Genomic DNA, 16048 nt, shown 5'->3' with positions numbered 1-16048 from the left:
ACGATTAACTAAAGAATCCGCGGACGATACTATTTATGATAAGTTTGTAGAACACTGGTGGAGTGTACTGTACTGTAATTACCTGTCGCGGTGCAACGGCCTGATAAAGAAGAATGGTCGCATAAGCCGTCGCCAAGACGAGCGCCAGTGCCTGAAGGCCTCGTCTAGTTGGCAAACCACGAGGCATTTTGGCTGCTTGATTTATCGTGCCGGGGGGCCCGGAGCCTAGCAGCACACGGCCCTGGGCATGGGGCCCCAATTTTAGCCCTTTATCCTCCCCTTCTCGTTTATCCCTCTTGTCGAGCGTCACTACCAACCACTCCACATCGCTGCCCTCCTTCGTCTTCTCGCCAGAAAACACACCGGTCATAACACAAACACCTAGTGTCCAGCTTGAGCCCGCAGAAACAAAAATTTACTGAGGTTTCAAGAACTGCACTGTTGAAATGTGTCTAATCTTTTACGTGACGATCCTTTTGAGGATTCACGAAATTTCTCGATCACTCGCGATCGAACTTCGTGCCTCTGTCTTTACTGATTTTCTTTTCTCACTGAATATCGTGTCTCTGTTTTGACTACGGAAATATAATTACTTCTATTCCTACGGGGATGCCGTTTGACAGGACGGATACGGGTTTATTGTCCGGCAGAAATTACCTTTTTTTCACACTCCGACATCGCTATTCATTACTCCGATGTCAACTTTATCAGCTTCGTCCCTTTGGTCTCGACTTCAAACATATCTGATTGCGATTTCCATCAGCTGACGTTGATTCACGTTATCGTCAATCATTCAAACACGAACTGTCAGTGGTACGATTGTCCCAAAAATCCTATGACATTCACGTTTCTATCTTTATCGTGAAAGCACAGTTCTTATAAATCAATATTCCCACAACTTCCGCATGACAGGAACTTTATAAAATTTACTGAGAGTCAGGAGTCTCGTAGCGCGAAAATCGGATATAGAACAAATTTTATTCTACTTCCACTCACTTCTTTATACTCCTTCGAGAGTCCGTGTTGTTTATATGATATTTATATACAGTAAATAACTGTCTTCACTTAATTTATCAGAGCGTTATTGGTGCAATTTTAATCGCGCAGGCACGAGTGGCATTAATCGAGATGAAAAGCGCGCGCAACCCAAAGAACTACCTGCTCGGTGCGCGACAGAGCACCTACTGAACACATGGACGCTCGTCGTAACTACACTGTAAACATCGGCATGGTAGGCGGTCGCCCTGTTCGCTGATTGGTAGGGGAACAGGGTGAGCCGGCTAATGCGCCAGAGTGGGGAGAATGAACGGAGGATCAGTGGGAGAAAACTAAGCAGGGTTGAAAAAGTTAAATATTTGTGTGTAGGAGAGGAAGTTACGTTGCTGTATAGAAGTAAAGTAGACTAGATGTTTTTGAAGGATGTAACTGTATATGACAATAACACCAGTCATTGGGAAAGAAATCTAATTCAAGACTCTTGCCCTTTTTACTTCATTTTTTTGCTTGCTTTTACGGGTTTCTCCTAGCCTCTTTAGATTTTTCCTGACCCTCGTTGATTCATTGACTCGAGACGAAATGTTGCTTTTTTTGCCTTTTTCTTTTTTAGGTGTTTTTGTCTCTTACGAGTAACAGATTTCGTGACACATTTTCATCGGCGACGTTACACTGGTAAAGACGCCTATTACCCTTTTGCTTTGATGCTTGATAAGTTTATGATATTTTTTTTTTCTTTGAAATAATTATTTGCCACGCAAAGAAAAGTAATGGAATATAGAAATAAGCCTGTGCCTGATAAATATAATCCCTTCTTAATTTAAAGTATTTGTGGATTCATCAATTTTCATACGGTATAGCATTAGTCATATTAAAACATAGACAATCAGCTAATTGACCAGGTTTGTCTTCAATCGACCGTTATTGACCGCTATCAATTTGTATCACTACACTCTAGCGCACTCTGTGTCTAAGGTGCGGATGAACGATGAACTATATCAAACACTACAAGTCCACACTGTCCATGTAAAATCATACATTTCCCTTTGCATACTTTCTTTTTCAAACAAACCACCTTCAGTTTTCCACTTGTCCGCATGTAGATAATTAAAGATATGTGGCTAAAAAAGTTTTTAAAACTTATGTTACAAAACACTGCAGATTCCTACATAAATGAATGTCGATAAGGTCATTCTCTACATTTCCATTAGACCGTCATCCGTCAACTTTTCATTACATGCATACCTCAACGATATTTTATTAAATAAAGCAACAGACAAGGACAATAATGCTAAATAAATCGTGAATGAATCCGCATTAGAAATATCATTACATTTTAATTATTGAGATTGTTATATTTACATTTGTACATAATTGAGTGCATTTTTATCACGTAAGAAAAAGAATTACAGCAGTCGATTATCGGTACCCCAGCCGTGTATACGGATAAACTCGTACAGAAACTTGTGACGCTAGAAAAGTGAGACTGCGTACCTTCAATTTCAGGCACATTTTCTCTCGAAATATAAATCAGTGCCTTTTAAAAACGATGCGTCACATCCTTACGTACGACCGATCGAAGAATCGCATAATAAATATCCGCAAATAACGTGATCAATTATCGCGCACTATCACCGAAAGTTTCTCCGCAAAATTTTCCACAAATAAATATAAATCGACGTCACTCTCACGGAACGGCTGTCGCAATTGCGACGCCAATCACGATGCATTATTTCCGGTACGTTCATCGCACTCCTACTATTCACGTGGCTCTTCGACGCAGCAACACTATACTATTGTACAACTTTATCGCAGGTCCGAGTCGCAAACCCAACAAGGATACTAAATCTTCCTGAGTTAGCATTAAAAATGCTTCGCCGTCGATACTCTGAGAATGAAGAAATAAAAGTCAAACACCCCGTGTTGTACTTTCGTGCAGGAAACATTGTTATACTATTAATAAAAATAATTCTGCTTACCTGCTTTCGAAATATACTTCCAATCTCCTTGCAATTTGGAACGCTCTGAATGAACTTTATTACCTCCTCGTTCGACCATCTCCGTGGATTAGTATTCTGTCTGGCTACCACTCTGTTAAGGGCGTTACTGTGCTTGGCCCATATATGTGGAGCATCCGGTAACGGATTGTATCCCGGATTATATACAGAATGATAGAGTTCCGTTCTGAGTTGTTTATCTGGCATATTTACTGCGTAAGGAACGCTTATGACAGTAGAATCGCCGAAAGCTGAATTGGACAGTGACATATTGGAGTCCTCGTATACTTGTCGCCTGTAATTGTTATTAATAGTAATTAGTACACAGTACAGAATGGCATCTCGTATGCAAATAACGAATGCTCATGGCGGAAGGACACTAGCTAACTGATGAACGACACGCGCACCATGAATATGCCGAATTGCAAGTAGGTGAAAGGCGATACGGTAAATTCAGAGAGACCAACCATTGATAATTAAATATCGCAGGTAATAAAAGAAAGTTTGTAACTTACCTTTTTTTCCGTTTCTTCCCCAACTCATCGTCATCCGTTTGTCCGTCGCTATGATGATTCCGCCATTTTGTCGATGGTCTAAAATTATACAGTTTTTATCACATATCTCACATCTTGCTCTATCTACATGATTATTATATTTCAATAATTACTGACCTTTCAAGAGATTCTGGTTTTTCATTTTTATCCGAGTATTCGGCATCCTCTTGCTTTATATCCTTCTCCGTTTTTATTGGCTTTTCTTCTGTTGGTAATGGCTTCTCACATCTGTCCGACTTCTCAGCTTTTATTCTCTCCGTCCTTGACCTTTCCAATAAATCGTCGTCGAACTCGCACGCCTCGTGCTTGACATTCAGTCTATCCGGTATCGCTCTGACTTTATGAAGATTTTGTGGCGAATAGGGACAACCTGATGGAGAATTGTGTGTCGCGAATTTTGGGCCTTTTATGTGACCTATACCCCGACATCCAGGTGTTCCACACTCAGGTCGTTCATTTAACTGTTCAGCCGCTACGCAAAAACAAACAAATTAATCTCTACAGATCCCGTTAAACAAAAAAAAGTGCACAAGATTTTCTTAAGGAGAATTTAGTTTAAAAGTTAACAATGTTACTCACTTAATGGCGGTTCTAATGGATGCCCAGTCTTGAGGCACCATCCCATGGGATAGATATCCAAGGAATCGTCATCGACCCAATAGGCGTGATTCTCTGGCCAACCGTCAAATCGTATTTTAATCCTACAACAAAGAGAACAAAAAACAATGTCGCTTTAAATAAAACGTCGCAAGAGAGTATAGACACTGAACTCTTCAAAAGTTATGCGATTACTAGTTGTAGTGAAGTATTAGGCATGATAAGAAATTAGGACACATACATGTGGTCTTTAACATCTTCCACAGTTGCTACTCTGATAAGCTGAGGAACTCGTTTGTCAACGGCTTCAAGTTTCATGCCTCGTTTAAAACCGCATGGTGGCCTCTGCTTGAATGCTCGCGCGGGGGCAGCACTCGAATCGGTCTCCTTAAGATAGGTCTCCCAGGTAAACGACTTGGGATCTTTATAATCTAACAGAAATACACACTGAGACATTCTGAGTTTACAGAGAATGGAAGAATATTAAGTATTGAAGGAATTTCATGTACCGTTTGGAGGCGTTAAGCTATGACCATGATGAAGACACCACCCTACTGGATGAATATACGGCGAACTTGCATCTGCCCAATAATCATATACCTCGTCCCAGGAATCGAAATGAACCAAAATACGCGAGTCCATTAATCCAGCTATACTAGCGACACACACCAGAGATGAGTGTTTCCTATCTACAGCTTCTAATTTCATTCCAACCCGGAAACCAGTTGGGAAGAGTGCCTGGAATTCAAATTAGACAATAAATGCCACTATTGTCATAACGTGGAGTTAAGCAGAATGAAGATATTTCAAAATAATTACCGTCGTGACGTTCTTATTTGCAAAAATTATCTTCGGTGCTGCTGTGGCCTTACATATTTTCAGATATGCATTCCAATTGAAATTATTCGCTACGTATCCCCGTGGTGGATCTAAACGATGGCCATTCTTTTCTGACCAACCGACGGGGAAGATATCCATGCTATCTGCGTTTACCCAGAAATCGTTATTTTCCGGATAACCATCAAAGTGGAGACGTATCCGGTATCCCATAACTTCCACCACAGTAAAGACGCAGTATCGTGATGGATGCTCCGGATCTATACCTTCTAGTTTCATGCCAACCTTAAACTGGTTTTTACTATAGGGGAATGCGTTCTTGAACAACTTGACAGGTGCTGCTTTTGCTTTTGTGTGCTCCAAGTATTTTGCCCAGGAAAAACCTAGTTTCCCTGTTTGCCATGGATACTGAAATTAATTACTAAGTATTACGCCAAGGGCATTTGATATTATGAACATTTTTTTTAATTCGTAAGAGAATATCACTTCTTACCTTGGACTCCGAGGATTCTCCTTGACTCTCATCTTCGATTCCTGTTATCGACATATCTTTAGTGTCTTCGTCAGTTTCGGATTTCGGTTTCTCGGAAGATTTTTCCTCTGGCTTCTCTTCCACGTCTTTAGACTGCTGCTGCTCCTGCAGCAATCTCTTACGTTTTCGTTTGGCACGCAAATCTCTGATTAGGAAAGTATTTAAAAAATTGGTAAGGATTAATCGCGGGTTAATCAGATTGAAAAACTTTGTTCTATCCCTTTGCCAACTTACTTGAGATCCTTTTCCTTGCGCATCATCTGCAATTTCTTGGCTTCTATTATCTCGGTACAGGATGGACTGCACGAAATAAGACTCTCGAATTCCGCAGCCAAGCCGTAGCAGCCGCAACTCTCACAGCAATAAATTGTGTCGGCCGAAACAGCCCGGGTTTTTCTATCTTCGGCTATTGACAATAATTTATTTTAAATAAAACAAAGAAATAAGGGAAAAAATTAGAATTACAACACATTAAAAAGACTTACATTTTTTCTCAGTACTGACAGTGGCAGGACTTGACTTCGAAGTATTCTGAGTTAAACATACATTCTCTTTATCGCCAATATTGGAATCTTTATCTTGCTTATTATTGTCATCCTCATCCACAACTTCCATCAAACCAAACTCGTTCATGCAAAACTATAATTAACACAATTAATACTTATTATGAATTAACGTCATTTACACTTATTTGTGTACAAGAGTATCTTGCCAACTGGCACGCACCTTCAAAGTACTGCCAGGTAAAGTTCCCACGCCATCCTTCCAATCCAAAACTTTGGTGGCATCGAAATTCGGATCGTTTTGATGCGTCGTATTCATGTGCTCCTTGGACTCGTCACGTGTATTAACTTTGGCTTCACCATTGCTCTCAGATATCATTTCGACCCCGCTGGACGTTGCTGTCTTAATAATCTCAATCTTTATTTCATCGTCCATCGATGAGTTTAATTTTGACGATTTATCCTCGCTCTGTATCACCTTTATCAACGTGATGTCGTCGTCATTCTGCGATTTCTTATCCTTGTCCTGTTCAGATTCAGGACTGCTCAGTGCGTAACTGACGTCGACAATACCTTCCTGTGATGATTTCGGTATACTCTGTTTTTTTATACGCTTTTCACTGGAACCTCGCAGTATATTGCTTATAGTTTTCTTTCGTTTTTCAGGCGGATTTCCTCCGTCGTCTTTTTTTGGAATTGGTGTAATAACAGCTGAGTCAGGATTTTCTGTTATCTTTATACTATCCGAAGAATTGTTGCCACCCTTGCTGGCGGTAAGTAAACTCATTTTGGTGATAGGATGCAGTGGCGGCGGATGAGTCGTGGAATTCGTTGTTTTTGATTCTCGCAAGACTGTTATCGATAAAAAAATAAAGCGTATTAAACAAAATCATGTAAATATACATTTATCGTGTAATCATTGGTAACCATGCTACGTTCTTCTCTGCGCAAAGGAGTATTGCACTAGAATGTCATTTTTCTGATTGACTCACCCGTTATAGTTCCTTTACTGTCTGTACTGATCTGACCATTATTGATCTTAAGATTGAACATTCCTTGTTTCGTAGGACCGCTCTGTTGCGGAATACTGACGGGTAGTAACAAATTTGCCATGTGTTTACCCGGTTGACTCTGAGAGCCCGAAGTTGTACTCGTCGACGTCTGCGCCAATTGCGATATCACAGGTGTGATCACAAGTTTCGGTTTAGTAATTTGTGTGGTAGACAATGCACCTGATGAAAATAAAAAGTCATTAAAATACATGATTATTGTTATTACTTATAAACTTCGTAGAAAGTCTAGCGCGTGAAGTAAACGAAAATGCGAAAAACTGTATAAATGTGGAATTTGATTAACGGAATTTATATTGCATGCATAACTACATGCGACCACAAGCAACCGGGCAATTGCTACGTTAGGATATTAAAATCACTGTTATAATATAAATCGTCCATTGTTATTACATGCACTAGACACGCAAATAAAGAATCTCGAACTGTTGCAAATACATAAATCAAATGACGTAACACAACGTCATCGATTAGGACAACCTAAATAATTTTTTATTCGATGCTTTTTTTTTGTTTTTCCATTATTTTTTCACGAAAAATTTATGTAACCCGTTCTCGTTCGAGTATCTAATACTAATAGACATTTGAGTGTCGTGTAATAATATTGTAAGTGACGTGCGCTTATCACCTGCAGGTATGACAACAGATTCTCGGGACTTATTCGGCTTGATAAGAGTACCAAGATAGGCGAAGGTGTGTTTTCCTGCCTGAGCGTGAGCTTGAGTTCCTTGGGATGTATTAAGTGGCACAATCTGAGCTGTCGAGGTGTTCGACTTTCGTAGGAGTATGTGCTTCTGGCCCTGCGTGGTTGCCGTCGTATTCCCGCTACTAATTGGACGATGAATGACAATGTGTTGTTGCTTACTCTGTGACGTAGTTACCTGCCCAGGACTTTGTATAAACACTTTGTTTTGTCCTGTAACAATCTGGAACAAAAGGATGACAGGTTTTCCTTGATATCGTCTTGTGGAACGAATCATGACAATCTTTTATACATTTCTTTTCGCCGCTTCTTTTTTTCGCTCTCGAGAGAAAGTGTAGAAGTTACTAGAAGCCCTGACAGTCTCTCACAATTTACGAAGCAGCTGAGAAACTCCTGGGACGTGAAACAATGATAAAATCACTTTATAGTGGGCGATTGGTTAAATTTTTTGTTGTACGGTACATTTGTGTTGGTCAAATTAATGTTTACGTTTGCAGCTGAAAGTTTAAACATGAACCACTTGCTATTAGTTACGATATAATGCATAATTCAATAAAATGTAAAAGAGTAAGTTTGTCTATAAACTAAAAAAACTTGATATTATACTTATCAAAAACATATTAGTAAAAGTATATGATTATATGTATGTCTCAGGAATAATTACGATGCATAATTAAAAAGGGAATAAAAAAAACTGAGGTAAACGATACATATGTGATTGCGGAAAATTCATCATATTGTTTAATTAATATTTGTTTTTACTCAATGTCTGAAAATAAATAATTATATTCATTAGAGAAATGACATAGTAGTTATAAATATTAATGATAACTGTGGCAGACGTTCTGTATTCATGATTAATATTACAATTATGGCAACTACAGGGAAATACAAATCTGTATCAAATAGTGAGAATAAACTTATATAAAAACTCTTGTCAGTTTGAATACTAATAATACATCTGTTTTGAATAATACAGTATATTAAATATTAAATTGCACTATTGAAGTAACTGCCTATCACATCAAGTACTATCTATTACAAAATAAATCTATAGTCTGAAATAATTTGTTGAAGAATAAGAATAATAATTATTATAGTAATAATAATGATATTAATAATAACATGATTAAGAATATAAGTCATACAATAGTTTTAGCGTTCTTACCTGATTATTAACTGGATTGATTATGGCGGCAAGTTGTGTAGTAGCTGGTGAAACAATAGTTTGATTATTGGTTGATGATTGACCAGAACGCAGTTTACCTTGCTGTATGTATAGCAAAGGCATAACATGCGTAGTTGGATCTTCAGACTGTGATGTCTCTGCATTATTACTATTCTCTTCCATATCATCCACCACTATTTCATCATCCATTCTGAGAAGAAAATTCAAAGTTTTCGAGAATTGCAGAATTTACACCACTACCCAATAGAATTATAACAAAACTTTAAAAGTAATGAGAAAGTGCTCTAATATCTATTGAAGTATCTCAAATTTGTTCAAACTCCAAAAAAAAAATTTTAAATCAAAAAAGAATATAAATATTCCAATATAAGTATGTATTGATTATCATACTAGATACAAAGTAATACACAAACAAACCTATATTTAATATATAAATCACGTCGATTAAATCAAATTAATGTAAAAACTCCATAAAACAGAGTGACGACAATTCAATGTCTCAATTTTCCACGATAATAATTATCCACTAAATTGACCAGTAGAACATGAGTAAAGCCAATTACTTCAAAGCAGAGCGTTAATGGCAATAGCTAACTAGGATTTAAAAGGCGCGCCAACCGATAATCGAGTAGCTAACGATTACGTTATTGCATTTGGCACATAGAAACAATAAGACTCTGCGAAAACTTGTTCTGAATAACAAAAAATCGACGTTCAATTGAAAACTCAATGCAAGTAAGGAACGCAAATTTAAGGTGTCTTCGTTCAAACGCTTTTGCAAATTGTTCGTCGCGCATCACGAACCACTCGACAGCACCGTCCGCACTCAGAGTTTTCACTGGTAAAACCCAAATTTTTCACTCCGAAAGAAACCCTGCAGAACACAACTAAATAAATCGTCCCTTGGCCAATTGCCGGCCGACAATTGACACCCGGAGCACAACAATAATAACGAGTTTAGAACAAAAATTCGCCTATGCCTTTAGAGCATTCGAGTCTTGCTGTCTGCACGCTACAGCTCAGTCCTCATAGGTCCGGATTGTGGTAGCGACGGCGCGACAGAAATTACTGTGATTGGTTGTCGGACATGGCCTCGTGAAATTCATTTCCGGAATTCACCTATCACATAATATTAGTGGAAACTTTATTACCAATGCTGCAGCATCATGGCATGCTCATACTAATTTTTAAACTGTAGAAACAGTCGATATATTATATGATATTTTCAGTTAATTTCACTTTGTCCTTCGTTAGTATGCGTTCGAACAAAATGGCGGATATTCGAACTGTACTATGTAAAGCATAATGTAAAGTAACGTTTACTGCACTGCACTGCGCTCTAACGGAACAATTTTACTTGAATCTTTTAACAAAATTCATGGATTCTATAATCTTCTATGTGATCCTAAGATTCGTTGTGTACGAGACCTAAGTGGTATCGTCTTGATTTTATTGTTGGGACGTAAAGGGCGTGTAAAGATCAGTATTTCGCGTTGAAAATTAACCAATAGAAAATTGTATACGGTATGACGTACTATTGTCATCGCTTTCTGATTGGTCTAATTTAGCATTTACAGAATCGTAGGGAACGAACTTCTCTTTGAAACGTGAATCACTAATATTCACTGTTTTGTATAGTTTTTTGCGCGTAGAAAAATTAGTATATTAATTGGAAACCTTCTTTTAAGTTGAAAACGCAAAGAATAACCAAAATTTCGAATTCTTTTAAGCTAGCGTGTACCCCGTATATTGTTACATGCTACAAACATATCGAGCAATAACCTCCAAATTTGTAAAACAGGACCACCATGAGATACGATTTTTATCGATTAGTCAGCCGTAACGTTTGTAACCTGTATCGATAATAAACACTGTCCGACAAATGTGATACAATTAACAACAAAATGGAAAACTGTCATCGAAACATAATCCCGTAACATTTGTGTACTATAATTAGAATACACTCTACAAACCAATAAATTTCAGTGATAAACCGAGAAGCAGTGCATTTTAAATGTAAAAATAATCATGATCAATATGGAATTAAATTAGCACATAACTAGAGAGTACCGACGTTAACCTAATACAATTTCGGACACCACGGCAAAGCGTGTCGATATTTTTAGCTATCTTTCACAATCATTGAATTTCTTACTTTTTTTTTTAGAATATACATAAATTGTCAGTATGCAAATAAAAAAAAAAGTAACGCGCTGATAAATTACCTTACGTTTGCTTCCACATAACAAATTCTTTTATCGCTCATATACTACAACTATATCCTAATAGAAAAAAAAACATGTGACAGAATATATTAATTATCTAAGAATACACGAAACATAAACATAAGGATTGAGTATCTGTAACGACTCTACACAGTGTTCACTACTGTTAAACGTAAATTCATAATTGAACTAAACACGATAACGTTAAAGAATATTGAAAAAATATATTACAATCAGTTACATTATCAGATTGTATAAGTGGGCAGGCCACGATGGACGCTCTAGTATTACGAATTTTCTAAGTACACGGTGCTAAGTTGCGGGAGGCTTTTATACATATACTTACTGCAATAAATGAATGTTGCTCTAACGTATTCTGCCTGAGAGTTTAAATAATTAAACGCTTTAGCCCGTGGACACGGGAGACTCTTTCTACCCTTTTAAGTTTCACGATATTTCGTAATAGGAGTCACACATTTTTGTACGATCGGTGCGCATTTCATGCATAAGAAATAATAACATTATAAACTCACGTTTTAAAGTTGTCAGTCGCCATCATACGAGTAGAGAAGATATCATTCTTCAGTGCGCATGCACGTTGTACTATATTGCTTCTGCTGTAAAGTCGCGTTCACATTGGTGTCCTGTTGGTACAACGCGAGAAAGTATAAAAACACATAGGTATACATTTCCAGGTATGGATGTACATAAAATCGTGCTTATAGAATTCTCTATGTACGTATAGCATGTGTGATATATATAAACAATAACGATTTTGGCTGTGAACTAATGGGAGGGAGCTAAAAGAGTCGATGGAATAACTATAGTATCCATCGATATTACAATATATGAGAAATTGGAAAAAAGAATCTGAAACGCCGAAGTAGGAAGAGTATGCAATGGCGCAACCTATTACAATTCATTATTAATATTAGCTTTTTAATAGAATTACCGTTAAGACTCTGCACGGTGATTTGAATGATATGAATCAATTCTGCAATGATCCTGATCAATACCTGTACAATGTAAAATTAAATCTATACGTATATCTAATCTATATTTTTAGGAATAATTTATAATTCAGAACGTACTTGAGTGGCGAGAAAATTGTCAAACTCCTCCAGAGACAAAATCATTAATAGGGACTCTCATCCTTAGCTATACTGTGAACTTCTTGAAATCTATGGAACTCGTGTTCAACTGTGGAAATATCTATAGCCTCTCTCTCGTTATTATTTTTATACCAAAATAAGATTGTATCTTGAATTTCAATATAACAGACAATACTTTAAAAATGACTACATAGTTGTTTCATTGTCAAATCGTTACTTACAGTATATACAAATGCGATCGAAAACTTACGTTTCAAAGTTGGTCGGCCATCACGCGTAGGACTGGTGGCGGTTAGTGCGCATGCGCACGATCGCATTTAAGCAATATATTTATATATGTATATATACATATTTAGATACATATAACAGACAGCTTGCTTGAAGTTCAATTAACATAGTTGCATCGTCTCGCAAACTGTAATGGTAAAATGATGATAACCATAAGAAATTTTTATTTTTCCATCTCAGGCTGCAGGACAAACGATAAATCAATGTTTTGCTTATTTTGTACTAATGCGACTATGATTATAGTAAACGTTAGTAGCTATCTTCGATGAGCGCGCAATGGCGTAGGATTTGGATATTCTGATTGAAAGACCATATCAGTCGATGGACTTGATGCACCTTACATTTATCAAAACAAAGAAGCTGTGTTGTTTCGTTACCGCGAGTGTATTGTGCGATTCACGAATCGCGACTTCGTTGAGATGCGAATATATTAGCGTATTGCTGCGCGACGCTCTGCGATTTGAGGCTGAAAGTGTCGTGCTTGTTTTACATTTATTTTTCTTTCTTTTTTCCGTTGAACCTCAACGATTGTCGTCGTTGTCATCGTTGTGACCGACTCCATTGTTGCTTATTGAGATTGAATTATATTTTGACCTGGTAAGCTATTTTTAAAAAAAAGGATCGTTCCATTTAGTACTATCATGTATTATTTTGTCTCATTTTCATGACTTCTTATTGAATTTTCTCGATCTTCTTTTTACTTTGGCTTTTTCTGTTGCCGTCTTGTACGTTCTACAATGTTTTCGATACGTTTTTGCATTGTTTCTGTGCGAAACGAGCGTAACTGTCATTGTTGAGTCAATTCGACATTTCATTAGTACTTATGGGATATTCGGCTGAGAATTTAATCGATTTTGAATATACAACATCATTTCGGTTGTGTAATTACTTAAATAAATATTTACGCGCTTTCTGTGTGTAATGCAAAGAACACTTTTACAGGAGTTTTATCATTGCGTGAGATAATAACCACTTCGAATTTTTTTTATTCCGAATATTACGTTATTATATTAGTTAAAATGTATTGAGTTGTTTATCAACTGACTGTAGATAAAACATTGCTACTATCCCATGTATCTTTGACTGTGTATTCTATTTTTGTAAATGTGCAGCAATTGGTGGAATTTGTAGTTTAACTTTTGTGACTTCATAGGGATTAATTTAGGAATTCTACATTGTAAGTTTTATTACGCAATATTACCGTAGTGGTATTTGTTTATTAATATTATGTAGAATTGTAAGGAAATTTCTAGGTTGTCGATATTAACATATTTTACCATAGAAATATATCTTGATATATACAGAAGCTTGTTCATTTAACACTATATTCAATATTTTTTTAATATAGTCAAATAGATTTTCAGTGTTGTAATTATTTATTTTATTTTAATTATGACTATGACTTTAATTATTCTTAAATAATTTTTTACAGATTGCAAGATAGACAAGTTAATATGGGTGGGGCTGTGAGCAGTGGGAAAGATAATAATGAACTAGTGGATAATCTCCTGGAGTCTGGATATATCAAAACTAAACAGGTCGAACAAGTGTTCAGGGCTGTCGACAGAGCCGAATATATTCTACACTCTCATCGAGAATCAGCCTATAAAGACATGGCTTGGAAGCATGGTAACATCCATCTCTCTGCACCATGTGTCTACAGCGAAGCAATGGAGGGCCTTTCCTTGGCACCAGGATTAAGTTTCTTAAATCTTGGTTCTGGAACTGGCTATCTCAGCACCATGGCAGGCCTCATATTAAGTAGGCACGCTATAAAAATAAAAGAATATTAAACTCCTAATTATCATAATACTCTAATTGCTTTTTTTTACAGAACAAAATGGAATCAATCATGGCATTGAGTTGCATCAAGATTGTGTAAAATATTCTTATGATCGTTTGGAAGAATTTAAACGGGAGGCATCAGCATTGGACGAATTTGATTTCTGCGAGCCTGTGTTTGTCCAAGGTAACAATTCAGGTTTCTACACATTTTTTTTACTTTTTAAATATCAGTAATTATACTTAGTCTTAATTTCAAAGGTAACTGTCTAAGTGTTACACCCAGCAGACAGTACGACAGGGTTTATTGTGGTGCTGCGTGCCCAGAAAGTCATGAAACTTTTGTGAAACAGTTTGTTAAAGTTGGAGGTATCTTAGTAATGCCATACAAAGCAAACTTACTCCGCATAGAAAGAATCGATGAAATTACATGGATGCATAAGACGATGTTGCCAGTGTCGTTTGCCACCCTTGTCTTGCCATCTGCAGCCGAACAAAATTCGTATCAATTACGTAAGTAAATTGTGCATAATAATTTATATATTTCATGTTTGGTCCTTAAAAGTAGCATTTTTCTTTACCATAGCCGACTGTCATCCGTTATCACTTCAAGAAATCTGTCGTGGACGAATCCGGCGCAGATTGCGTGAAAACGTATGGCTGGAGCGTTCCGATGTAGAAACGAGAAAACCCGTAACGCATAATCGTCTCACACAATCACCACCTCAACGGACTCGGTGCTACGATATACCCGTCTTCGAGGAGTCCGACGAAGGCCTATCCGACGAAGACGATGATTTTATAGATAGAGCACAACTGCTGCTGAATGTTGATGCCCACTCAAGAGAATCCATCGTAACGACATTGCAGTTAGTTAGAGCCGCCTTTCAGAATACCCGAGATGAAATTCACGACGATTGGCAGGTGCAAATCAGGGGTTCAGCTAATATTAATCATTATCACGTGGAGACGGTGAACTTAAATTCGGATAATAATCAGGAGTCTAGATTGGAACAAGTTGAGGAACCGGAGCGACCACAGAATAGTGCGGACGCCCATAGAAACACTGAAAGTAGTTCAGACGCGACAAGTACACGATCCTCAGCTGGTACTCAACAACAGCGACAGCGACAGAGACAACGACAACAGGAGCGTCAGGATAGTGCAGCCCGTGCTCGTGTCAAGTATTCCCAAAAAAACTGCGCCATAAGCGACAGTGACAATGATATCGAAGAAGACAATGCGCCGCTACAATGTAAGAAACCAGCGAAACACGCAAAGTCAGATAGTGGAATACTCGAAGATGTTAACGTCCCCAATGAGAATGGTGGCTTAAGTTCACCGACAAATCAATCAGACTCTGACGTGGCTGATGGTACAGACACTAGTGACGCGATGGATGTTGACTTATCAGATATAACGACCAGCAAGTCATTCAAACGCCTTTACAATTCGCACTCGACATCGACGAATTCGACCCCCAGCGAAGACACCATATATGCCCACTATATAGACAGTAACGCATTCACCTCTTACATGAAAGAAAAGATACATCAGCTACCACTTCCCTTATCTTTGAAATTGTATATAAACTATAACAGAAACCTGTAAAGTAACTCCTATTGAAGTCGAAATATATATATATAAAGTACCTTTCCATTATAAA

General features: G+C 37.5%; 3 protein-coding genes and 1 long non-coding RNA gene across 14 annotated transcripts in view; 2 read left to right on the top strand and 2 right to left on the bottom strand.

The window, feature by feature from the left end:
- Positions 1–1258, bottom strand: part of LOC107272544 (fringe glycosyltransferase) — a 50590-nt gene extending 49332 nt beyond the window's left edge. For 2 of the 5 annotated variants that reach the window (XM_025089798.1, XM_025089799.1), the window contains exon 1: positions 83–1233. In XM_025089798.1, the coding sequence (XP_024945566.1) occupies positions 83–370 (288 nt within the window). In that variant the 5' untranslated portion in view covers positions 371–1233. Of the gene's footprint in view, positions 1–82 lie in introns of all 5 variants that reach the window. The other 3 variants (XM_015749799.2, XM_015749800.2, XM_025089800.1) reach the window with 2 other exon arrangements.
- Positions 1259–2310: 1052 nt separating this feature from the next.
- On the bottom strand, positions 2311–12692 carry LOC107272561 (lethal(3)malignant brain tumor-like protein 3). 6 transcript variants are annotated; one of them, XM_015749825.2, is made up of 18 exons: positions 12292–12418; positions 12153–12216; positions 11734–11844; positions 8955–9165; positions 7712–8009; positions 7006–7245; positions 6237–6865; positions 5996–6149; positions 5745–5916; positions 5472–5655; positions 4961–5386; positions 4651–4879; positions 4383–4572; positions 4124–4245; positions 3662–4016; positions 3506–3583; positions 2973–3285; positions 2311–2881 (listed from the first exon to the last, which is right to left on the bottom strand). In XM_015749825.2, the coding sequence occupies exons 3-18, from the start codon at positions 11757–11759 to the stop codon at positions 2756–2758; spliced, it is 3753 nt and encodes a 1250-aa protein (XP_015605311.1). In that variant the 5' UTR covers positions 11760–11844; positions 12153–12216; positions 12292–12418; the 3' UTR covers positions 2311–2755. The 6 variants fall into 6 exon arrangements, with proteins under 6 accessions (XP_015605311.1, XP_015605312.1, XP_015605314.1 ...); XM_015749826.2 differs by lacking the exons at positions 12153–12216; positions 12292–12418 and adding an exon at positions 12563–12692; XM_015749828.2 differs by lacking the exons at positions 12153–12216; positions 12292–12418 and adding an exon at positions 12563–12692 and having other exon boundaries at positions 4383–4563.
- LOC107272562 lies at positions 8280–8718 on the top strand. The gene is made up of 2 exons (XR_001538989.2): positions 8280–8353; positions 8441–8718. It is a non-coding gene; the product is annotated as an uncharacterized LOC107272562 (long non-coding RNA).
- A 169-nt stretch (positions 12693–12861) lies between the features above and the next one.
- Positions 12862–16048, top strand: LOC107272518 (protein-L-isoaspartate O-methyltransferase domain-containing protein 1). Of its 2 annotated transcripts, none has more exons than XM_015749734.2 (5): positions 12862–13197; positions 14033–14361; positions 14435–14569; positions 14644–14895; positions 14969–16048. In XM_015749734.2, exons 2-5 carry the CDS (start codon positions 14055–14057, stop codon positions 15991–15993), a joined length of 1719 nt encoding a protein of 572 aa, XP_015605220.1. In that variant the 5' UTR covers positions 12862–13197; positions 14033–14054; the 3' UTR covers positions 15994–16048. The 2 variants fall into 2 exon arrangements, with proteins under 2 accessions (XP_015605220.1, XP_015605221.1); XM_015749735.2 differs by lacking the exon at positions 12862–13197 and adding an exon at positions 13621–13777.

Source organism: Cephus cinctus, unplaced genomic scaffold (assembly GCF_000341935.2).
Source record: "Cephus cinctus unplaced genomic scaffold, Ccin1 Ccin1_scaffold1184, whole genome shotgun sequence".
NCBI lineage: Eukaryota > Metazoa > Arthropoda > Insecta > Hymenoptera > Cephidae > Cephus > Cephus cinctus.
The sequence above is the reverse complement of the archived record's forward strand: the minus strand, read 5'-3'. Positions and strand labels throughout refer to the sequence as shown.